Source organism: Littorina saxatilis, linkage group LG17, assembly GCF_037325665.1.
Source record: "Littorina saxatilis isolate snail1 linkage group LG17, US_GU_Lsax_2.0, whole genome shotgun sequence".
NCBI lineage: Eukaryota > Metazoa > Mollusca > Gastropoda > Littorinimorpha > Littorinidae > Littorina > Littorina saxatilis.
Window position 1 is genome coordinate 10,012,656 of NC_090261.1, and position 24,558 is coordinate 10,037,213.

At 46.5% G+C, this 24,558-nt stretch overlaps 2 protein-coding genes across 6 annotated transcripts in view; one reads left to right on the plus strand and one right to left on the minus strand.

Annotated features, from left to right (window-relative positions):
• The window catches only part of LOC138952660 (galactose mutarotase-like), a 380,407-nt gene that overhangs the window by 227,187 nt on the left and 128,662 nt on the right, over positions 1–24,558 (plus strand). The gene's annotated exons all lie outside the window — the stretch shown is intronic.
• The window catches only part of LOC138953160 (dual E2 ubiquitin-conjugating enzyme/E3 ubiquitin-protein ligase BIRC6-like), a 92,776-nt gene that overhangs the window by 57,121 nt on the left and 11,097 nt on the right, over positions 1–24,558 (minus strand). For all 5 annotated transcript variants that reach the window (XM_070324961.1, XM_070324960.1, XM_070324959.1 and 2 more), the window contains exons 8-29: positions 24,402–24,497; positions 23,607–23,731; positions 23,064–23,161; positions 21,092–22,654; positions 20,372–20,575; positions 19,659–19,875; positions 18,685–18,799; positions 12,256–12,378; positions 10,891–11,118; positions 10,057–10,427; positions 9,138–9,263; positions 8,574–8,828; positions 7,863–8,148; positions 7,059–7,433; positions 6,292–6,616; positions 5,663–5,877; positions 4,905–5,370; positions 4,155–4,387; positions 3,744–3,865; positions 3,119–3,381; positions 1,936–2,117; positions 468–569 (exon numbers count right to left, since the gene is read on the minus strand). In XM_070324961.1, the coding sequence (XP_070181062.1) occupies positions 468–569; positions 1,936–2,117; positions 3,119–3,381; positions 3,744–3,865; positions 4,155–4,387; positions 4,905–5,370; positions 5,663–5,877; positions 6,292–6,616; positions 7,059–7,433; positions 7,863–8,148; positions 8,574–8,828; positions 9,138–9,263; positions 10,057–10,427; positions 10,891–11,118; positions 12,256–12,378; positions 18,685–18,799; positions 19,659–19,875; positions 20,372–20,575; positions 21,092–22,654; positions 23,064–23,161; positions 23,607–23,731; positions 24,402–24,497 (6,090 nt within the window). The remainder of the gene's footprint in view (positions 1–467; positions 570–1,935; positions 2,118–3,118; positions 3,382–3,743; positions 3,866–4,154; positions 4,388–4,904; positions 5,371–5,662; positions 5,878–6,291; positions 6,617–7,058; positions 7,434–7,862; positions 8,149–8,573; positions 8,829–9,137; positions 9,264–10,056; positions 10,428–10,890; positions 11,119–12,255; positions 12,379–18,684; positions 18,800–19,658; positions 19,876–20,371; positions 20,576–21,091; positions 22,655–23,063; positions 23,162–23,606; positions 23,732–24,401; positions 24,498–24,558) is intronic.

Sequence of the window (24,558 nt, forward strand, 5' to 3'; positions counted from 1 at the left end):
GACAACAATATTTTTAAAACATTGTTACTATTAATCCACAATGACAAAGATTGACAAAGTCGTGCAAGTTCTTCATTCCAAATCAAATACAAGCAAAATTAATCAAACAGAAAAATAAATGTTAAAACAAAGACAAAAAGCAAGCATGAAAAATCACTTGAAAGTCTAGTGGTCTCTTACTACAGTCCTTGAACTAGTACATGTAGTTACAATCTTTTCACAACTTCACAAATGCAGTACAACTCCCTTCAGACAAAAATGTTGATAAGTGACTTTTCTTCTCAAGAGAACATTTTCAAAAACAACCAAAACTGTACAAGATACTGGCAAGAAGAAAATCTTGACCAGTTCTTTCTTCCCCAGAATTCTATCTAGAATTCAAGTAGCTTTAGTCTGAAGAGAATTCCACTGCAACGAGCAAGCAGGCAGGCAGGCAAAGCAGGCAGAAGACACTGATGTAAAGATACCTTGCTGCGAAGCTGGGCCAGTTCTTTCCTCAGGGTCTCCTGTTCTTTGAGCAGCGCCTTCTCCTTGCTGCTTCCCATGTCTTTGAACACCACATGGCTCACCTGGTACAAGACATTTTTTAAGTCAGTACAGTGGAACCCCTCACAAGGACCCCCCTCTCTAACGACCACCCCGCCACAACGACCCTTTTTTTTTTTTAACCGATGTGTTTCCTTATATAGTTGTCACCAGTGTAGCAACCACCCCTCTCTAACGTCTAAGGACCGACCTAACAGCTTGTGTAACGACTTTGTCAGACAAAGCCAAGACTCTCAGTCAGCGTAACGCATCACTGACAAACCGGTTATAACCAATTATAACCGTCTCCTGTAAGCAAAGGCACTAAACCGCTGAGAGGTGTGATGGTTGGGTGGGCTGAGTAAACATCACAAACCAATCATCGAGAAAACAAACTCTCATGACCAACATACACCGTCAACTCAGTCAGAATAGACAGTCTTTGGACAAAAGAGCAGTGGAGATCGACATGGCGTCTACAAATAAAATAAAATATTTAACTCTCGAAAATCGAGTGAATGTTGTGAACAGACACAAAAAGGGAGAAACTGCCATCGCGATTGCAAAAAGTCTTGATGTTGAAAAATCGCAAATTCAAAGAATTATCCAAGACAAAGAAAACATTCTGAGAAGGTGGGAGAGTGGTGACAATGCCGATCGAATGCGATCAAAGCGGCAGAAGACAACATACTCTGACGTAAATGAAAAGGTTTGGGATTGGTTCCTGGCTGCCAGAAAAAAGAATTTTCCGATCTGCGTGTGCGGCGAGATCAAAGGCAGGTCCATTGTGATACCTGGGTGGCCTTGTTTATAGACACTGACCTTCTTCCCAGGGGTCATTGACCCAGTTTTAGCTATGAGAGGTGGTTCCCCTTTCATATCTGAGAGAGGAAACACTTCCTGCACCCGGGTCAGTGACCGAGTTTAACCTATGGAGAGTTTAACCAATGGGGCGGTCTCTTTGATGTCTTGAGAGGAAACTTGGCCAGGGTAGTACATGCACCAGAACTGGTGGACACCATGGACAATGTCAAACATGAAATCTAAGCAGTTTGCTTGAGGGAACGGTCGTCAGCAACTCAAACTTCTCTGTTTTCTTTTTTTAAGAAAATCTGACTTTCTTTGTGGCCCCCTGACCCCGCCCCCTCCCTCTGTAAGGACCCCCCTCCATAAGGACCGATTTTGTCAACATTTTCAAGGTCGCTAGAGAGGGGTTCCACTGTATTACAAAAGAAGTAAGCGTCATCACACCTGGCACCTTAGCACAACTAGTAATGAACACACTCTGCAACTCAACATGCTGACCCCTCAGTATTCTCTCTACCCCAAGAGTATTCAAACCCACTTGCTGCCACCCTGTTTTCTATCTTCAACAATTTCAATCCAGACATCAGCTGGAAGTGCACTGACCTTGTCCTTGGCTTTCTCGATCATGGACTTGGCGGCCTCGATGTCGTGGAGGCGCTGCTTGTGGTGCAGGATACGTTTCTGCATGGAGCGACTGTACAGTTTGCGTGACTTGCTCTTGCCGCTCCCGCTGCCTGCACCCGTCCACGAGCCCTGGATGAAGCTCCACCGACTGCTGCCTACACCTGACACCACACACCAAACTTATTACTGGGTGGCCGAGTGGTAACGCACTTGCGCTCGGAAGCGAGAGGTTGCGAGTTCGACCCTGGGTCAGGGCGTTAGCAATTTTCTCCCCTCTTTCCTAACCCCCCTTTCCTAACCTAGGTGGTGGGTTCAAGTGCTAGTCTTTCGGATGAGATGAAAAACCGAGGTCCCTTCGTGTACACTACATTGGGGTGTGCACGTTAAAGATCCCACGATTGACAAAAGGGTCTTTCCTGGCAAAATTGTATAGGCGTAGATAAAAATGTCCACCAAAATACCCGTGTGACTTGGAATAATAGGCCGTGAAAAGTAGGATATGCGCCGAAAAGGCTGCGATCTGCTGGCCGATGTGAATGCGTGATGTATTGTGTAAAAAAAATTCCATCTCACACGGCATAAATAAATCCCTGCGCCTTGAATATGTGCGCGATAATAATTGCATAAAAATACAAATAAAAAATAAATCCCTGCGCTTAGAACTGTACCTGCGGAATACGCGCGATATAAGCCTCATATTGATTGATTGATTACTGACAATAAACTTTTACATGAACTCAAAAGTAATGAAAAACAAAACTACAAGCTCATCATTGACTGTAAAACTTTACTCAAGCCTAAAAAGCATGACTTGCTTGGTAAACAGACATTACAATTTCTTACAACGAATTTAAACAAAGACAGTTTTTTGGGTTTTTTATCTGCTGATCAAAGAATTTTCTTCAGGATTTGTTTGAAAGGGAGAACTGACACTGAAAACGGCACACAAGAATAGGAAGACAACAAGTATACAAGTTCCGAGCTTCAATAGAAGGGAGATAAGTATGTAACTCATGCGCAAAGATCCCACACAGCACTGCTTTGAGCTCACAATGAACTAACAGTAACACAGAAACGACCAGCAAAACTATATAATTATAACACAAAAATACCAACATCTCAACCAGATGAGAACCCCCCCTCTCACTAAGGCCCCACTCACCTTCTCTCTCTCGCTTGCTGCTTTTCTCAGAATCGTCACTGGACCCCTGGGACAGGGCGCTGTCAAAGTTGCGACACAGGAACAGCAGGATCCAGCTGACCATGCCAAGGTCAAGGCAACCCATGGTCTGGGCACCTGACCCCTGACCCGACATGAGCGGCTGTAGGACGCTGGTGAGCATGCCAAGCAGACTGTCCAGGATGTGCACGGAGCTTGGTCCTGTCAACGCTTTCTGGCTGAGGGTGCTCAGTAACACAAACACTCTGCAATGTGGGAGGAAAAGTTGAAGGTTTTGGCTCAAGTTCACTCAGTTTATTGCAACTTACTCCTACAAACACAAGATCTAGTTTTGATCCCGTTGTTCTACAAAGCATAGTGCTACTTTCTCTTTTATTTTACAGCACATTTTTATCTTGCTGACATTCATAGCTCCTTGTCAGCATTATTTGGGGGCAAAGAAGTCATAGTTACACCCATTCACAGACCCAAACATCCTCTTTTGAATGTGACAAATGCAAGAGGCTAAATCTAAACTACACGTTATCTTGGGATGCTAAGTATTCATGACCTCCACCCCCATAGCCTTGCCCCCACCCCACCCCACCCAATACATCCAAGGACTCACCTGTCCTGAGGGAAGACAGTGCAGTACTCTGAGTGGAAGAACTCACGCAGCACGTTCCCCAGGAACACTCCCCACCAGGGCTGACTGCCACACACACGTGACAACAGCAGTCCCGCGCTCACCTGTAACATTGACAACAAGCGTCTTGAAAACTGAACCAGTTCACTGGCCTACAAATGACAAACTTTGTCCTTGAACCCAGGTCTAGACTAAAACAGTACAAAGAAGGAACTCAAAATAGCATGCCAATGTAACCCGAACGTTATCAAAACCAGCAGTACATTTTCCTTGGTGTCTGTATATTATAGATACACAAGTTTTTACCAAGTACAGGAATAATCAATTTGTCTCTGGCAAATTTCCCCAAACCTGTTACCCTATTCAAGCTTTTCATCACAAAAATGTTCTTACCTGGATGCGACGTGAGCCCAGCAGGCACAGGTTACGGAACAGACTCTCTGTGGTGGGAGGGGGGAGGGCGAGGTAGAGAGGATGAGGGGGCTGAGGGAGGGCGGGGGAGTGCACGGTGAGGGTCAGCAGAGTGTCTAGCAGACCCTCGATGATGACGCGCAGCTTGTCTGTGGAGGTGTGCTGCAGGCGGTGACCCAGAGGAGTGCTGTCGTCAGGGCCGGCAGCTTTCACTCCTGTGATACAGAATCCACACAATGTTGTTGGTGCAAAGAGCAATCAAACATGACCACACCAAATACAATGACCAAGAAAACACTACACTACACCATCAAGGCAACTTAGCCAATGATTTCATTGTGACTTGAAGCATCTTTTCCACATTTTCGTTAACATAACAACCATATATCTTCCTCTTTATTCATGGGCTGAAACTCCCATGGTTTTTACGTGTATAACCCTTTTTACCCTGCCATTTAGGCAGCCATACGCCGCTTTCGGGGATTAACAGAAATATGACTTCAATATTCACAGCTTTGTTGACAAGACTCTCCAATCCAACCCATCCCAGAGACTTCCATACAAAAGAATAGCAGACAACAACTTTCACTGATTCATGTACCAATGCAAAACATGAACAGACACAATGTGATTGTGAAAGTAAATGAGACAATGGAGACACCACTGAAGCAACACACGGGCAGTTTATCACGCAATGAAATAGCCAACCATAACAGGTACGCCAATACTGACCCAACGCTCTCTGCAGACGGCCGATGGCTCTCTGGGCCAGGTTGAGCTGAAGCTGTAGCTGCAGACACTCGTTGTACGACTGCAGGATGGACGAATCCTCCTCCGACTTTCTCTGCCCGCGCTTCAGGTAATACTTGACGTGGGACGACACGAACTGGGCATCAGCCACAGAGGACAAGAGTGAAGAGAGTCTGTTACAGGCTAGACTGTAGCGACACTGCAGATCTTCCTGTAGTGACAGGAAGACGCCCAGGTGTTGCAGCAGTGCTGACTGGCTGACCACCTCCAGCTGTTTGACGGGCGACGACTGGGCCGAGCTGTTGCTAGCCGAGCTGGGAGTGGTGTAGTTGTGGGAGTCGGCGTACTCCCGCCACTCCCACGGGAGGATGTAGCTGTGGCCATAGAACGGGCCCAGAGGTATGCGGGACCTCGTGGTGCCTGCGCCATAGCGACCCACTGTTATAATCTGCAACAGATGACAGGGAAAGCATCAGTATGCTGACATACTCCGAACAGAGGAGGAGATGTTTCATAAAATTTCAAGGTACATGTAAAATCATTCAAAAGTAAAGAATTAATCAACACAAATTCAGCCTTAAAATGTAACATCTTTTTGAGAAAGTACAACAAAATCAACGTAAGTTACAAATGACAGTATGTATGCATGTGTGCACAAGATCTCTTTCTCTCTCTCACATGCACACACACATGAAACAACCTCTACAACACTAGTTTCATGCATAACCACAGCCCCTTACCTTGAGATATCTACAAATGGGGGCAGGCATAATGTTGTTCATGACTAGAGTTCGGGTCCCAATATCAGCAGCCACCACCAGACGCTGTCCGTCGATCTCCTCTCCCTGCACCCACACGTCGATGGAGAGAGACGCAAGGTCACCGCACGCAGGAATGATCACGTCGGTCAGCACAATGGGCTTGCCAAAGTCCAAGGTCACAAAGCGACGAGCACCTGAAATAGAAGAGCAAGAAATAATGAATATGGATCTAAAAAAGCAGTCCGCAATTTCACCTGAAACTTTTTCCCCCTGAGACTGTCGGTCAACACTGCACTAATCACACACTGCTTTCTTTATGTGCAAAATCAAGTCAATGTACACCACTGAAAGATGAACCAGAGAGGGCTACATTTGCCAGACACACTGGCAGCAGATAAAATGTCCATTCCTCTGTCATCAACATTTGAGCAACTTTCACTTGTACCATACTTTCACTTGTACCATACTAAGTTTCAGTCTAACAAGGATTTGTCCAATGAGTCTAATATATATCTAAATTTAAACAGTGTTCATTTGACTCTTTCAGTCAAGTCACACACAAAATCTTAAAAAAATAAACAGAGACTTCATACCATCTCAACACGTACCTGAATGCATTCTCTCAATGACCATGACCTGGTCAGGCGGAGGTTGCAGTAGCGAGTGATTCTGCGAGAAAGGGATGGCTTTCTGGGCAGCTTGTTGTTGCTGTTGCTGCTGCTGTTGCTGCTGATGTTGCAGAAACGGAGCTGAGGATGTGGAGGTTCCAGCGTTGGTGGTGAAGGACTCTTTCCAGGTGGGGGCGTGATCCAGAAAGTTGGAGACGGAGGTGACGGTGGGGGTCTGCTGGCCCGTGGCGTTGGCCATCATCGAGATGTTCATGTGGATGGGGGGCAGTGGAGGGGGAGTGGGAGGAGGGTGTGCGTGTTTCGTCTGCAAACACAAAGCAATCTCTGGTTACATGTACTATTTCGGGAGTAGAAGAGAACTGAGCGCACGCAGAAGAAGGAGAAGAAGGAGAAAAGAACATTTGTACTGTTTGACAAGACCTGTTCTAATGAACTACACATCTCATTCAATATCAAAAGATTCAGCAGCTCTATCTTATAACTGGTTGCAGAATAACTCATCAAGGAAATTAACCTTTCTCAAAAGTTTTGAAGGACAATTTTCCTTGAAAGAGAATGGTATGGTATTTACTCAGTCTGAACATTCAGTGGATACATGGGCTTCTCTTATAAATAAAAGAAAACAAAAGCTCATGATTGAAATTTAAAACAAACAACTCACATTGTGAATCTACAAAGTGATAAAATGTTCCGTCAGCTGACAATATAAAAATACAATAAAATAAAGCGCCCTGCCAGCTCCTCACCTCAATGGCCTTGCTGACATGATCGGAGATGAGCTGGTGGATCTGCTTATAGCCGGGGTGCAGCTGCTTGGCATACATCTGGGCCAGCTTCTTCAGCGAGTCTGCCATCACCAGCCCCGAAGACCCCGACGCTGACGACCCCGACCCGCCCACCGGGCCGCCCATGGGGAGCATGCTGGCTGGTGTGGTATCATCGAACCCCAGACCACTCATGCTGAGGGGGACGGGGTTAAGGGTGGGCCCTGAGGCTGAGCTGGGTGGGTGGGGACTGGCGTCAACGCGTTCCACACGCGTTCCGTCCGACGTGGCGTGACAGGTGAAGGTCAAGGGCTCCACTTCCAGCAGGCCCAGCACGTGGTTACGCAGGAACTCAACCTGTGGACAGCAGGTGAGCGTGTTAATATTGAATAACACGCACACCTCAAGGGTCGTTCTTTACAACATATACATGCACTCCAACACAAAATTAAATGATAAAGGTATGTAAAACGGGCCTGTCTTTTCAGCCTGCAAAGTGATGAACAGTGTCTGTACATTTACCACATAGTGAACATATCAAAGTTGTTGGATGGAGATGAACCTGACTTCATGCACCTTGCTGCATGTGCCAAATTGTCATTTACTTTATACATATAGCATCAAACAGAAAACAAAAAGGAACAAATTGCTTCCTGCCTACTCCCCTTATAAACATTTCATGATTTAATAACACATATTCATATCAAAGAATGTATAAGATCTCTAATCTCGACCCCTTCCCGCCCACATCTCCACTGCAAAGAAAGTACCCATCACACTCCTCACCTGAGAGCATCCAGACTTCTCCAGGGGATTGTTCAGCATCTCAAACAGGTCTGGCTCCTCACGACTCTGCACGTTACTAGCACCGTTGCCGTTTCCGTTGCCATTGCCGATAGTACTGGCAACCACAGGGGGCACAGCATTGCTGGCAACCGGTCCGCCAAATGTACTGGTGTTCTTGGCGACAGCGGAGGCATAGGAGGAAGGTGGGGTGGGGGGCTGGCGAAGGTTGTGGGGGAGTTCCACGTCGAACATGTCCATGTCAAAGGGGTTGCCGTATAGCCCATACCTGCAAACATTTCATTAATAAAATATTTTTTAAACCAACTTGGGTGATGAAGCATAACAAACCACTAGTTCATAAAACCCAAGAACTGTTACCTTCTCCCTAGAACAACAAAGAACACTTTTAAAAATTGTTTTTATTTGCTTGCATGTCTAAGCATAAGTCGGATACACAATCGGCACAACAGGCAGTACGTAAGTAGGTAAGATACACATGTTGTATCTTCTGAAGAAGCGGTAATTCATAGGCCCATGACAATGTTTTTACAACTGCGTCCATAATCCTAACACCAGTCGTAATGACAACCGTCTTGGTTTACTTATTGCATTCAAGAGTTTCCCCCACCAAACTTCCAGTGGCTCTTCATAACAGACAGCAAGCCAATATTCGAGTCAAGTACCTCTAACACATCTTCTTCATCTACACACCTTGTCTTGAGCAGGGAGTGATGTGGCGACATGTTGCGATGGTACTGAGAGGACACAGCGTTCAGCAAGTCTGTTGTAGCACGAGCCACAAGGGATGGGTCCATGCACTTGACCCGGTTCAGCAGAACAAAGAACCATTTGAGGGAACCCGCAGAACCACAACTGACCAAGAGGGGCAAGCAGTCAACCTGTGCCTGTAGCAACTGGAAGCTGAAGGAGGGGGCCAGGTCAATGTCGTCCGACATCTTGGCGTACCTGCCAAAACACAATTGATTCATGAAAGTCACAGACGAAAGAAACAGTTCTTTCTATATAACATCCAACTTCACAATTACAGGCACAAAGTTGACCCTTCTCACGCCACTCTCTTCAATCTTCTTTCATAAAATACACTGTGTCTTGCTTTCACTCACCTATTATTTCAAATAAAACATGTGTTCTCACTATCACATACAAGTTTGCAAATATTCTTATTTCTATCATGTCTTACAGTTAGACCACTAACAAAAACAGTTCAAAGCTGACTGATGAACTAACACGATAAATATAAATTGTACTACTCACTCAATACAGAGAGCCAGGAGGCGAGCACACTTGTGAGCGGTGGTGCGAGGAGCTTCAATGAAGCACGACTTGACTAGGTCCTTCAGGCAGGGTTGAATTGTCAGCACCAGGCACTGGGTACCATTCCTGAAACATTAAAGTGTACAAGGCATTTAACAATACACCCCTTCAGAGTTTCGAGTGTGCATGCGCGGCTAGTCAAATTTTCGGTGGCAGGGGGCGCTCCGTTGTACCAAACACTCTACAGTGTACCGTACACAAAGAGCAGTGACTATCGTGGGACAAAAACCACAGAAATATCAAAGAGATAAGAGCTTACGAGGGAAAACTTGAACGCAATCGGCAATGTACCTCTTCTGAAGACCTCGTGTTTGGTACAATTTGCAATCCCAGCATGCAATGCGCGGATTGTCTCGCGACGCGAGATTTGCTCTCGCCTGAGACTCCGAAAGGGTGTATTATACATATATCTCATGAGAAGACAAAGGAGATTACTAATAATGAGCAAATCAGTAAACAAAACTGGGTCTGAAAATCAAATTGTCATTCAGAAGCCAGTTGGTAACTCAGCTTAAATGAAACACAAGGGAGAGGGATATATATATATATATATATATATATATATATATATATATATAGAGAGAGAGAGAGAGAGAGAGAGAGAGAGAGAGAGAGTGAGAGAGAGATAGAGAGAGAGAGAGAGAGAGAGAGAGAGAGAGAGAGAGAGAGAGAGAGAGAGAGAGAGAGAGAGAGAGAGAGAGAGAGAGAGAGAGAGAGAGAGAGAGAGAGCATAGTGTATTGTGTGTCTGTTCCTCCCTTTCCTAAACCACTTTGTTTCTAAAGGGTGTTCTAAATCAAAAATCTATCATGGAGACAGAAATCTTTCATATCTTATTAAAGAAGCATTCCCAGCACCCACCTTTTATTAGGATCGTTGACCTGGACGGCCCCGATCCACAGCAGGATGTCAAGCGCCAGGTTCTGGAAGTGCTCAGCACTCATCCCCTGCAGGTCTGCGGGGGGAGATGTGACAGCGCAGAGCAACCTCTCGTGAAAGCCCATGTTCTCAAGCATTGCGTTTCGCTGCTGTCGTTCACGCGACACCGACGTTCGGCGGAACTTCCGCACAGTGACTGACAGCTCGGCCAGCCAATCACAGCCTTTGATGTCGGTGAGCTTCTGTTTGGGGGCGGTAGCAGCCAATCGCTCCGCAGCAGAAGGGACGGCTCCTGTGGAGACGTTCTCGAAGAGGCATTTGATGGTCTTGTACTCCATCTTTTTCTTGCTCTCCTGCAAACCACAATTTTCTCCTTCCTTACTTTTTTCTTCACCCGCTGCTTTTTCTCCACCTCCAACTCCTGGTCTTTCTTCTTGCTTTTCTTCTTTTTCTGTGTTATGCAAACAGCACAATCAACACAAAAAGAAGGTTAGTATTAAAATGCTTACAGCTGTATGAAGTACTGAGCCATATGTTTGCTTTTATCCCCAACCTTTCAGCCCACTTACAAATCTTACTGAAGACCAGCTTGTGTATACTCTCTCTGGAATTACACGTTTTGTTATGAGTTTGTGTCAAGTCATAACAAATTACCTAAAAAGGTCCCCTCCCCCCACCTTTCTCTCCCCCTCTCATACACATAAACTGACACATATTCACTCACAACCCTCCCCAAACGCCATGCTCTTCAAAATCCTTGACCCACTCTAGCTACACACAGACTCCATCACTTGACAACTCTCTGTGCACACCAACCTTCTCCGGTTTATCACTGGAGGAAGCCGAGGCTCCTTTGGCTCCGGTAGCGGCAGACTCCTCCTTGTTCTTAAAGCCCTTGACGTGTAGCAGAAGGGAGCGAGGTTTGGAGTTGAGCAGCTTGGGACTGGAGAGAGACGCCAGACCTCCGCTTCCCGACAGACAGTTGCCCAGCTTCATCGGCCCGCAGAGAATCTCTGCGTTGTTCTTCTGCAGAAACGCTGGATCCTACAGAGAAAAAAAAATAAAAAGTTGGTTGAAAATGAAATTCACCACGACTATCAAAGACTAAGCTATGTTAAAAGTACTGGAAGCACAAGCAAGCAATAATGACCAACAAGATACTTAACAATTGTTCATGCCAAGATATCTAAAAAAAACAAGAAGGGCAAAGCCCATACGACTCACATGCTTTACACATTTTTCCTACCAAAATACATGTGACCTTGACCCAAGGTCAATGTCATCCAAGGTCATGCAACACAAAGCTGTTAATTCAAGACATAGGAAGTACAATGGTGCTTATTGGCTCTTTCTACCATGAGATATGGTCACTTTTAGTGGTTCACTACCTTATTTTGGTCACATTTCATAAGGGTCAAAGTGACCTTGACCTTGATCATATGTGACCAAATGTGTCTCATGATGAAAGCATAACATGTGCCCCACATAATTTTTAAGTTTGAACCAGTTATCTTCCATAGTTCAGGGTCAAGGTCACTTCAAAATATGTATACAATCCAACTTTGAAGAGCTCCTGTGACCTTGACCTTGAAGCAAGGTAAACCAAACTGGTATCAAAAGATGGGGCTTACTTTGCCCTATATATCATATATAGGTGAGGTATTGAATCTCAAAAACTTCAGAGAAAATGGGAAAAATGGGAAAAATAGCTGTTTTTTAGGCAACATTTATGGCCCCTGCGACCTTGACCTTGAAGCAAGGTCAAGATGCTATGTATGTTTTTTGGGGCCTTGTCATCATACACCATCTTGCCAAATTTGGTACTGATAGACTGAATAGTGTCCAAGAAATATCCAACGTTAAAGTTTTCCGGACGTCCGGACGGACGGACGGACGGACGGACGACTCGGGTGAGTACATACTCACTTTTGCTTCGCATGTGAGTCAAAAACAGGTCTCAGTCCCAGAAGAATACATGAAAATAACCACAAGCCATCAGCTTCTTGATTTTAACTAGTTTGCTGACCTCTTTGTATGCTGGGATAATCAGTCTAAATGTCTTCACATCCTTAGAAAGAAGATGTTCTTTACTTCCCCAAAACGGTTTCAAACTCCTCAAGTTCAGTGCTCTTACAAGACAACAAGCACACTTGTTCAAGGTGAAAATAAAAGGACTGTTACCAGCACATAGTTGATGTTGTCCTTGTCCTCCGAGTCACGTTTGGCTGCTTTCTTGGTCTCCTTCTCTGCAGGGATCGGGATATGGCGCCCCATGCTGCCTATGTTCTGCTTCAGCAGTGTCACCTGGAAAGCAAGACAAACAATGGAATCTGTAGAAGCCTTCCAAGACTACATCTTCAAAATTTAACACACACACACAGTGTGCAGGGCAAGTTGGATTATTTTTCTTCTGTGTTTTTATTCATGCTAGATTTTCAGTAAAGTTTGTAGGGCGAAGGCTTCCGTTCCCCACAGCTTCTGGTGGACCCCTAATGCACTGGGCAATGATCTCAGGGTGTAAGTTTGATTATAATTTAGAAGCATGCCATGTAAATATTCCACTTTTATTTCCCTTTCACCCCAGGACATGTCACAAGAGATGGCAATTAATCCTCTTGAGTGTAACAGCACAAAATAAGCACTGTGGAACACAACAAACACTAGTACAGTGGAACCCCCCTTTTAAGACCTCCATAAATCTGAGAAAATCAGGTCTTAAAAAGGAGGGAGTCTTAAAATCGAAAATTTTATTGTAAATTTTCATTTAATAAATATACCTACCCGAATCACATGTAGCATTGACACAATCGGAGATGCTAGGTTCTGAAAAGGCTAACCGTCTAAGGGAAGCAACCCCAACCACAAAAAGTGTAAACGTAGCCATGGTAATGACCATACACCCGGGGAGTTACCTCCCATCGTGCATGCCATGTCACTACTGCTACTGAACACGTGGTTCATATCATTCGACCTAAAGAATAAATTCTCCAAATCAAAAGCGGGGTTGGCGGGAGGGAATATACTATGTGATTCGGGTAGGTATATTTATTAAATGAAAATTTACAATAAAATTTTCGATTAAATTACATATTCCTACTCCGAATCACATGTAGCAGATTACAACAACAAGGCGGTGGGAAAGAAAAATCTAACTCACTCAAAAAACCTTGCCAAAAACCTGGACCGCTGCCAAAGAATCAGGGCGGTCCCAGTGGGAAAGAAAATCTAACCCACTCAAAAGCCCTTGCCAGGGCTGGCCCACTGCCAACAGGCAGTGAGGGAACCAAGGAAAGTCCTGATTGACAGCCGAGAAGTATCTCAGGCAAAGCGAAAGAGACAACCTCAGAGATCCAGAAAGCTGTGCTCAGCACTTCTTCCAATCTCCTAGCCGTAAAAAACAGCACAGGAATAGACCCAAGCCTTGGATTAATAACCCTGGCGAGCCAAGGGAAAGACAAGCTTCCCCCCCCCCCCCCCTTTTATTGGAAGGAAATGCTAATGTCCTGAGAAGATCCGTGCGTAAGGTTGTCCCCTCAACTGAGAAGGACGAACCCCCGCGGTGACCTTAAGACAACCATGCCAAAGTCTGCAAACCTTGGGATGTAGTAAAGCCCAAAAGGCTTGTGAGAAAGAAGTCAGCTCAAAATAAGAGTGACCAATCCCCACGAAAGAGCGAGAGAGAGACATCCAAGCACTAAGTACCAGAGTCCACCTCGAAGAGAAAACTCACAAATAGAAGGTCGCCAGTCATCCCCTACCAGTCCCTGCGAACGCAGGGAGAGAGGTAGCACCCGACAGCAGCCACTTACGACTGTGCGTAAGCTACCGGAAGTGAGGACCCACGGTGGTCAAAAACCGATGTGACTGGCAACCATAAACAAAATGGCTAAAAGCCAGAATGTTCCCAAAACAGTCTGCTTGAAGGTAATCGAGAGTGAATCAAAAACCGAAAGCAGAAAACCAAGACTGGTAAACGTAAACCGTGAAGCCAGCCAGCCATAAGACTCCCGAAACCAGAGTTCTCAGGGAAAAAACAGGCAGTTAACTTCCTAGCCAAATCAAGAGCCTACCTGAGTTTGGCCAGAAACCCAGAGCGCGTCTGTCCCTGTCTGAAGACAGAGTCCAACGCGGAGAAAAACGGACAACCGCCCTAGACAAAGTTGCCTTTTGTAGCCGGGTGACTGTAAGGAAACCCGACCCAACGGACGTCATCCGGACTCGCCTCATACTAAGATGAGGAAGAAGAGAGGAAAGGCCCAAGACTGAAGTCACAGGAACCGAACCTTAACTAAACCTCTGCCCGAAGGAGAAGAGTAGCCAAAACCTGAGAGAGAGGAGGAAAGCCACAAAGAACTACTCCTCAAACATCCATTGTCCAAGACAATGCCCCCTCAGGAAAACCTGAATGTTACTTCCGAGGCCAACTCAAGTGAACCTTAAGTTTGGACGAAACACCAGAACGCGTCTGATCACTAGAGAAAGACAGAGTCCGACTCGATGAAAGACAACAAGGACCAAAGTCCGAACGTTTGTGGCCAAACAGGGGTAACCTGAAGCCAGAGAACCCCACAAGCCACAAGAAACGGGAAGGCAACAACCACCATCGCCGCAACGTGGAATGGCTGTTGCCCGGCCAAGGCTGCCTATTGGCTGCCAGCTTAGCTTAACCAGAGGAATGAGCATGCTTCTGCTAAGCATGTTTCTGAGAATGCTAGCCCTACCTTCCTTCAACCTTTGTAAAGCAGTCAGAGACCTGGTGATCTCTACTCGACTGAATCTCTACTGCAGGCAAAGTTTAAGCGACTCTCTTTGACTGTTCAGGGAACTGAGAACGCGAAGGAAACGAGTCCCTCCGACACCCGCCGTACGAGCGTAGAGAAGGAAGGGCAGCCTCATCTGCTCCATGCTCACCCTAGCAAGGGCTGGCCAACAGAGTAGAGAAAGGAGGCAAGTTCCAAAGGCTGAATAAGCAAGAAGGAACAAAAGGTGAAGCCCGTGTAGCCGAAGCCAGCCAAGGCTGAGCATGTTCCGGAACTGAACCATAGTAGAAACAGCGGCAGAACCAAAACACTAGAGATACCACCTTCGGGAGGAGATGGCCTAGCCAAAACCTGCAAACCGTGGTACCTACAAAAGGTGACTAAGGAACCGGAAGTAGAAAAAACATCCTATCTTCACGGAACGGAAGTCCGACATCGACAACAAAGTCAACCAACAAGGAAGCCACCAATGTCGATGCACCCAAGGGAAATCCTGAGCCGAAGCTTGAGCTGCGACGGAAATCCAGAACGTGTTCGATTGCTGACTAAAGACTGAGAACCAGAATAGCTCAGCTACGAACGCAAACCGAAGTCACAGTTGCTGGTGGTAAACTGATGAATGAGATGACCGGAAACCGGAAAACCATCCAACCGGAAAAAGACCTGACTTATCCCCCTACTGACGGTCGTGAATAGGGGAAACGTCCAGGGCCACCCGAACTGACTAGGCAGTAAACGCAACACCCAACAGGTAAAGTGAAGACTGCCCCGGCTGAGGCTAAAAGCCTAAATGCCCGTAGGCCAGCCGCTGTTCCTCACCCACCGACCTCCGAAGGAGTGTCAGGAAGAGGAGAAGTGTATCCGAACAGAGCCGGAAATGCAGCAGACAAAACCGCAAAAAACGGAAGCGAAAGATGCATAGAGTAGACTGAGGCCGGAAGCCCGAACGCCCGTAGGCCAGTCCTCTGTCAACTCCAGTCAAAACCGCAACGTGTACTTGAAATGGAGGACTTATGCTTCCAGTAAAACCGGAAACACAACGCCGACAACGGCTGCCGCACTGGTGAAACACAAATGCCCACGACGGAACAAGAGTGAGACAGACCAGAAGAGGACTGGGGCCAGAACCCGAACGCCCGTAGGCCAGTCCTCGATCAACCCCAGACAAGCCACTACGTGCGCTTGTGATGGAGAACCTATGCTTCCAGACAGGAAGTGTAGGAGGCCGAAGCCCCGCCCGGGAAAACCTTCGACGTGCCTCTGCCGCAGCTTAGAGGACAGCGTTAAGCCTTTTTCCCAATAACCAGCACGTGTGGAATCGCTGACGACAGACTGAATGTCCGACACAACCGGCGAAAAAACCGAAGTCCACGTACTGGTGGAAGGCCGGTGAAACGGCATAACCGGAAAACCGGAAATCCGTCCCCCCCGACGTCGTCCTAACTCATGCCTCGACCAGGCTAAGAGAGAGAAGACGGCAAGTCTGCAGCCGCAGGCACCGGAACGGCAGTCGACGCGACAACCGAAGGTTGAAACGCTGACTACATCGGCCAGAGCTGAGACACCACCTGCCCGAAGGGCTGGCGTTGCTCCTCAGCTACCGACATCCGGGAGGAAGTGGAAGCGAAAGGAGCAGTAAATCCGGGTGGAGCCGGAAAGCACCAGACGAGACCGCGAAAAGCGGAAGCGCCGAATGCGAGGACGGAGGCCGGAAGCCCGAATGCCCTAAAAGGCAACGTCCGGTCAACCCCGGAAACGACCACAGCGGGTGCGTACATCAGAGGACCTATGCTTCCAGCGAGTGCCGGAAGCGCAGCGCCAGAAACGGCTACCGCCATTGCTCCGCCACACAATGGTCTTCGAGGAAGCCAGGGTGTGACTGAACAGAGGACGAATGCCCGGGGGGCAACGTCCGGTCAACCCCGGAAACGACCACAGCGGGTGCGTACGTCAGAGGACCTATGCTTCCAGCGAGTGCCGGAAGCGCAGCGCCGGAAACGGCTACCGCCACTGCTCCGCCACACAATGGTCTTCGAGGAAACCAGGGTGCGACTGAACAGAGGACGAATGCCCGGGGGGCAACGTCCGGTCAACCCCGGAAACGACCACAGCGGGTGCGCACATCGGGGGACCTGGTCAACCCCGGAAACGACCACAGCGGGTGCGTACATCGGGGGACCTATGCTTCCGGCGAGTGCCGGAAGCGCAGCAGTCAGAAACGGCTAGACAACTCCGGAAACGACCCCAGCGGGTGCGTACGTCGGAGAAGTAGCCGGAACCAACTGCCGCCATTGCTCAGCCACACAATGGTCTTCAGTGAAGCCAGGGTGCGACTGAACAGGGGTTTGCGGGTCGTGAACCCGCCGAAAAGAGCTGTGTCCCAGCAGGGACTGTCCGACGGCCTCACGAGGGCCTGTGGACCAGCTCGACTTACTTGAATCGCCAACCACAGCGGTAGAAGACGAAGAAGCAAACCATCCGCCCTAGACAACGTCTCGGCCGGAAGCGTCAAAGAAGCCAACAAGGTGACGTCGCCCACAGACAGCGGGACCAACGGAAGACGCAGGCTTGGAACGCGAAAATTTCTTCACAAAGATAAAGCAGACACCTGCAACACCTGATCTGCTAACGGCAGAGAAGGCGAGGAGAAGAAACAGGACGTACAACAGTATATGACTGCCCCACAAAGTGTTTGTTCGAGGCAGAAAGAGTAACGAACAAAACATAACAAACATGTTAAATCCGAAACCACGACCAGTCCTACGGACTGGTAGATACCTGCTAAAGCCTAGCCAAGTAAACCACTGTCAGCAACGCTGATACACAAAATGGCGGCCAAGCGATAAGTTACTGGACAAAATTTAGAAGTCCAAAACGGACGAAAATTAAGCAATAACAAAATTCCTGTCAAAGTAATGACGAAATATGAAATGGCTTACCAACTAACAAAGCAGAAGGCAAAAACGCAGGTAAAGTAAGGAGAACCTCACCATAACATAGGCCTAGCCACATAAATAAGCTGTCAGGAAAGCTGAGCAACCGAAAGTGGCGGCCACAAGATAAGTTACTGAAACGCATTTAGGAGTCCAAACGGACAAAAAGTCAGCAACTATAGATAAATTCCTGTCAAACCAAAGACAAGAAGGAACAAGCTTACCAACTAAACAAAGCAGCAAGCAAGTAAGAAGGTAAAATTACGTTTACCTCCAAAATACATCGGCCTAGCCACAAAATCTGTCAACTCATGCTGACAACAAAAATGGCGGCCAACAGTAGTCACTGAAATATCACAGGTCCAAACACGGACGAAAATCAGCAACTACAACAAATTTCCTGTCAAAATAATGACCAAAATGGAAAGAGCTCACCAACTACGAAGCAGGAGGCAAGATAGACGGTAACGTGGCCGGTGGGTGTCAAAACAACACCAAACAGCGCAGCCACAGGGGAGCCCAAAAATCAACAACCTGCTCCCTCGAAAGCTGTAAGGTCGAATGATATGAACCACGTGTTCAGTAGCAGTAGTGACATGGCATGCACGATGGGAGGTAACTCCCCGGGTGTATGGTCATTACCATGGCTACGTTTACACTTTTTGTGGTTGGGGTTGCTTCCCTTAGACGGTTAGCCTTTTCAGAACCTAGCATCTCCGATTGTGTCAATGCTACATGTGATTCGGAGTAGGAATATGTAATTTAATGGGGGTAATTTTACAGAGGCAGTGAACAGAAAGTCTGAGAAAACAAGGTCTTAAAAAGGAGGGAGTCTTAAATTGGGGGGTCTTAAAAGGGGGGTTCCACTGTACAAGGGACCAACCAGTGTCATCATATACACACATACACAAGCTTACCTCAATGTTGGGCGCTGTAGTGCAGAGGGGATGCAGAGTGAACTTGACATCCACGTGTCCCACACAGCACGGCTTGGGCAGCACAATCTCAAACAGGTGGTCATCCCATGTAGACCTGTAAATCACAAACCATTCACTGTTAGCTGCCAGGCTACTTCCAATAAAAAGCGCACAATAATGATTTAACTGTGAACAACATAATTTCTTACAACAGATACAAAAGTCACACATACTCATTTTGTTTGCTTTTCCTACCAAGCGCTGCCTCGAAAATAAAATTTGAGGACACATTAACCCCTTCACTGCCACAGTATAACAGCATTTTCAACACGTGGTAGCAACTTTAGCAACTTATCCGAACGGTCTATGGGAAAGAACTGTGTTTAGAACCCCTACAAGTTGTTGGACAGTGCTTACCTCCCATTTAGTTTTCAGAAATGTCCTGAAATGTTGTTGACACAAATCCCACGTATGATTATGGGCGTACGACAAACTGAAAATGACCATGTATTACATACGGGGTGGGCAGTGAAGGGGTTAAAAAAGGGGAAAAAACCCATCTGGTGAAAACTCTGGATCAAAAAGATGCACTTGAACACGTGTGTGTCCTTTGCATTGAATTAAAACAATCCATAACTTGATCTGGAGAGGCCACAGTTAGGCCAAAAAAAATAAAAAAGGTCTGTTTACAGTAACATAGGCCAAAAAAATAGGGTCGGTAGGTCGGGATTTTTTTTTCTTTTTTTTTCTTCCAAAAACCATATTTTTACGTTATTTTGCAAAAAAAACAAGATCCCCCCCCCCCCCCAAATGCCAAAAAAAAGTCTAGGGTCGCGCGAAAAAAATAGGGTCGGTCGGGTTACCGTAAACAGACTATTCTTTTTTTTTGGCCTTATCACAGACTCCATGAATACCAATGCTGAATAAACTCATCAAGGATTCTCCAGCAAACAACACTGATCCACACAACCTACCCATTCTGTGTGAGCTTCCAAGTGCGTGTATGTTGGGTGGCCTCCCCTTGTTGCTGCAGATGCTGAGGGTGGCGCCTCTGTTGCTGTTCTTGCTGGATCTCCGACCAACAGGGCGGAACAGTGGCGGTGAAGCGTGGCATCAGGTTCTCAAACTCCGTCAGACTGTGAAGAGCTGTCAGCGTCTCTGGTACCAGCGGCCCTGAGGCAAGGTAGTCACCTAGTCCAAGAGAAAAGACTGGGTTAGAACCAGAAGACTGGGTTAGAAGCACTTTTCATTTATTTTCAGTGAAGACGGCGCTTTAACAGTCAAACAATACTTCAAACATCACGCAAGGAATCCTGTCACTTTTGTAGCTATTAGTCTGATCACCTCACTGAATTACTAACAAAAACGGCAAGGATATATTTGCTGAAAAGCCATAGCTTGCAGGAATGCAGGAACCACACACCGTTAACTGTAAACATCACCTGATCTTAAAACTACAATTTCAAGCTTATTAACGACTCCAGTGTTTTAAAACATGAACGATCATCAAAACAACACAGGGTATAGGTATATTTTCCCCCAAAAGCGAAAAGGTGTACAGATATTGGAAGTGGACTGATATATTCAGTCTGTGCGTATGAACTTAAAACTATTTCTAGCACCTTGTTATCTTCACATTTTTGATAGTGCATCAATCGTTAAACCACTCCACACTGTAATATCTCACCTGCAGGTGCTTTTCCAGGTGAGGCTTCAAAGTTTTCGTCCTCTGTGGATCCTTTCTTGCCGTCTATTGCATCCTGGGACATGGAGGTCTTAGAACTGACACCATCTGCTGATCTTGAATGGCTGTTGCCCACTTCTTGCTGTTGGTTCACTTGGTAGAACTTCAGCTTTCCACTTTGGGTGCACATGCACAGCCTTTCTATCCCTGGAATCCAGCAAAACCAAACATGGTTATCTTTTCTGTATTATGTCTGCCATGCCCTTTTTCTATGTAGATTATGATGTTGTTTTCTTTATAGTTTGTGTGTACATGTTAGTTTTTTGTTTGGTGGGGTATTTTTGTGGTTTTTTTAATAGGGGGGGGGGGGAATCTAGGTTAGGGTTAGTCGTCCTTTCTCCCCAGTTAAAGCATTGTTTTTCTAATTCACGGATAACTTTAAGATCTCTTAAAACAGCGCACATCCTCATTCGTGAATAAACTTTTTTTTTTTTTTACAAATGAGATGAAACTTTTTCAAAACCGCTTCTGACTTTTGCTGTACCTTTAGCTTTTCTTTTATTGATTTTTTTTTTTTAATACACATCATTGCTGTAATCTTTGTGAACAACTATAGGCTCAATCAGGACAGTTCAAAATCCAAAAAAAGTTTCACAATCACTGGTCCCCTCTGTCAACTTCCCCCAAACACAACATGACACACATGCACATCAACCCACTCACCAGTACAGTAGGTGGCAGAGATAAAACCATCACCATCCTCCGGTGCCAGACTGCTAATTACACGTGCGTCCGCCAGGTTGATGATCATCATGCTCCCATCGGTGAGGATCAGAGACACCTGACCAATGGCGCCGATGCCGTTAGTGCTGGGACACGCTGACCCATTGGCAGCTCCAGGGGGCACTGCAGCAGTTGCCATGGGCGACGACTGACGGCTTCCGAGCTCCTCCTCGTCCATCTGTTCCGCCACTTCAGGCGGGAGGACGAAGATGTCGCCGATGACTTGTTCCGCCTGCTGCACTCTGTAGGTCATGCACGGCGTCTCCTCCAACTGAGTCCGACCTGAACACGATTTCACTTTGTACACCAGGAGTCCCCCGAACACAGGGGAGGCGAGGTCTGCACTAGAAGCAGCCTCAGCCGGACCGAGCTGCTCAACCTCCGGGGTGATGTCCATTGGTTCTGAAGATGCAACGTTCGTGCTGTTACCCACAGGGTGGCCTTCAGCAGTTTTCTCTCTCTCCTGCGCGGACTCCATGTACTCACTGCGAGGTGCGACCACGACGATGGCATACCTGCGATCGATGGTGGGCTGGATGGAGCGCACTTCTAGAGTCTCGCTGCTAAAGTCTTGAGGGAGCTGTACACACTGCAGCACCATCCCCGGCCGCTTGGCCCCTCCCAACTCCTCCTCCTGCTCCATGTTCTCCTTCTTCTTCAGCTCCGACATCACCTCCACAGGCATGTGCATGTTGGGCGACTGGGGGCTCGACCCCTCCGACCCGAACCCTGAGAAGGAGCTGGTGAGGTCGCTGGGGCCGTTCTGAAGGATGGGCACCGGTTTGGAGATGGACGTGGGCCCGTCTTTGAGGGGCGAGGCCTGGGCGGGGCTGGGGGTGAAGCCCACGATTTGGACGTCAGGGTCCAGCCAGGGGTCACTCTCCAGCAGCATGGACCAGGTGTCGTTGGCCATCAGACTGTTCATCTGGCCCACCTTGTTCCCGCCCTCCATGGCTGGCACTGGCCCCTTCATCTTGCTGCTGTGTCCTCCACCCAGACCCCCACCCAGAACCAGGCCACCTCCACCACCACCCCCACCCTTCCCCTTGTGCTTGCCGTGCTGAGAGGAGCCCGTTCCAGACTTGCCGTCGAAAGTCACAACCAGCAGGTAAGGATTGAGCGAAGAGTCCGGCAAGGAAAAGTCATCACCCACGTGTTCCGAAGTCACGTCAGAAATGATTCGTAGATCCTCGTTCCTGACTCCCTCGTTAACCCTGTTCATGAGCTGCACCACCTCACTGCGCCTCTCCACGGAGGAGGCCAGCTTAGGGGAGGAAGCAGCGTTGGTGCTGTCCAGGCCTGCACACTTTGTCCTGCGTAACGACACCCCACACACCAGGGAGGGGTGCACCACTTCAGCACAGTCTGTTCCTTTGGACGGTGAGCAGGCAGAGGGAGTCAGCTGGTCATTCTCCTTGCGACACGACCAGTCCATGATGCTCAAAGCTGAGACGATCAGGTCGTTGGAGGGCCGCTTCCTTTCCTCTTTCACTTCCTCTACCACTGCAGGAAAATTCAAATGTGTTTGTGAATAGATAATCTCAGATAAATGATCATCATGCAGAGTTAACATCAGATTCAAATTGTTACAATCAAAGTGACTGTTCAAACTAAAATCCTTCTTTCTCTCTCAAGGCGAATCCTTACACAGACAAACTACACACACACTCCCATGTCAGATACATGCGTCTTATAAATTCTCCTATTATTATTATTTCATGAAACCTGTGAAAAATGTAAAGTAACAGGATACACATAGCATTCTAACCTGTACACAATAATTCCTTTACGCCTGTCTATCTCTAAGTACTTTCAATTCGTTTCTCAGCAAATGGTAGTGGCCCATTCATTTGCATTTTACTTTTGCTGAAGTTTTGAAAACCAGACTGACTGAAAGGAAAACCGTACTCACCCTCCATCTCATGGTGTAGCAGAATCTCCTGAACACACTCCTGTTCTCCTTCCCCATGTGATAGACCTTCTAGCTCCTCTTTCAGCTCAACCACTCGGCTGCAAGTTCAAATTTCAGATATGGATTCAACAGTTATTCTATAGATGTCAGAAGGAGTATAAGTGTTCTGGACACACCTACACATCACAAATGAATCACTCTCCTCAGTAATTTGATAAGTATATTCCTGTTTTTGCCTCAAACAGATCAAAACAACCGCAACTTTTTCCTGACTACACTGCTTTATTCATTTGCACTTCCCATCATTATACCTTGAATGTTTCCTTTCTCTAATAATCATAGCTGTAAGGGGGTAATGTCGATCTCTATCTTCACATTAAGGTCTAAATCTCACAAAGGATTCCACCTCAATGATTGTCCTTTGGTGGATTTTGGTGGATTTAAGGAAGCCCAGTGATGCCTGGTTTGATAATTTCAAAACCCAATGATTTCTGCATCATTTGAAACAAAAAGTATTTTATCACAGACACACCCTGATCTTACCTGTCTACTTGGTCTTGGTTTGCGGAGTCTGTGGTCTTTTCTCTTGCCTTGGACCGTTCAATCTGCAGTCCTGTCTTTATTGCCACAATAGCGTCCGTTGAATCTAGGTTGAAACTACAACGTTTCTGTAACAAAACACAAAGGCAAAAGTGAAATCATCCCACCTACCCGATCATCAAAGGTTAACAATGTAGATACCTCAAGACATGAAACTTCCAGTCGGTATTACTATGAAACTGAAATATGACAGGTATGTCAACAGTGCAAAATATTTCTCCACTTATATTAACATCTGCATCCCATATTCAGGTGTTTGTGTAATCGTACAAAGAAAGGTCTTCAAACTATAACTTGCACAGCCAAACACCAATGCCACATTAGTTGTTTGACATTTTGCAGTCATGTTGAAAGGACCTGGATGGCATTGTCACTAAGAAGATGCTGTGTTGAAAGTTTATTCTATTCTTTTGTTAGAATTTATATGTATCTAATGTTGATATAGTGTGTTTTTCTTCATAGTTAATATGTAAAACACGATATAAGCTGTCATTGTTAAAGTCTTGATACACCGTGTATATTTTAAAACTCTCCTGACAGATGTATACCTTCCTCAACAACTCAACTCAACTCAAATTTTATTGGTTTCAATTTTCACATAGAAGAATTTGTCTTGCGCTTGGGATTAAGACATAGGCAGAAGTAAGAGTATAACATATAAAAACAGCATTCATATCACATTTCATGTATCACACACAGTAATCACTAGCAACCCAAGCCTTCAAGTTCAACACTCACCTTTAAAATGTGGCTAATGTCCCAGACTACAATGTTCCCATCCCTGGTGGAAGTTGCAATGAAGTCCTCGTTGGACGTTGTACTTATGCATGCAATCTGTAGAAGAAAAAAGTGACATCAGCAATCATTCGTTCCATAATCTGCACAGAAAGAATCC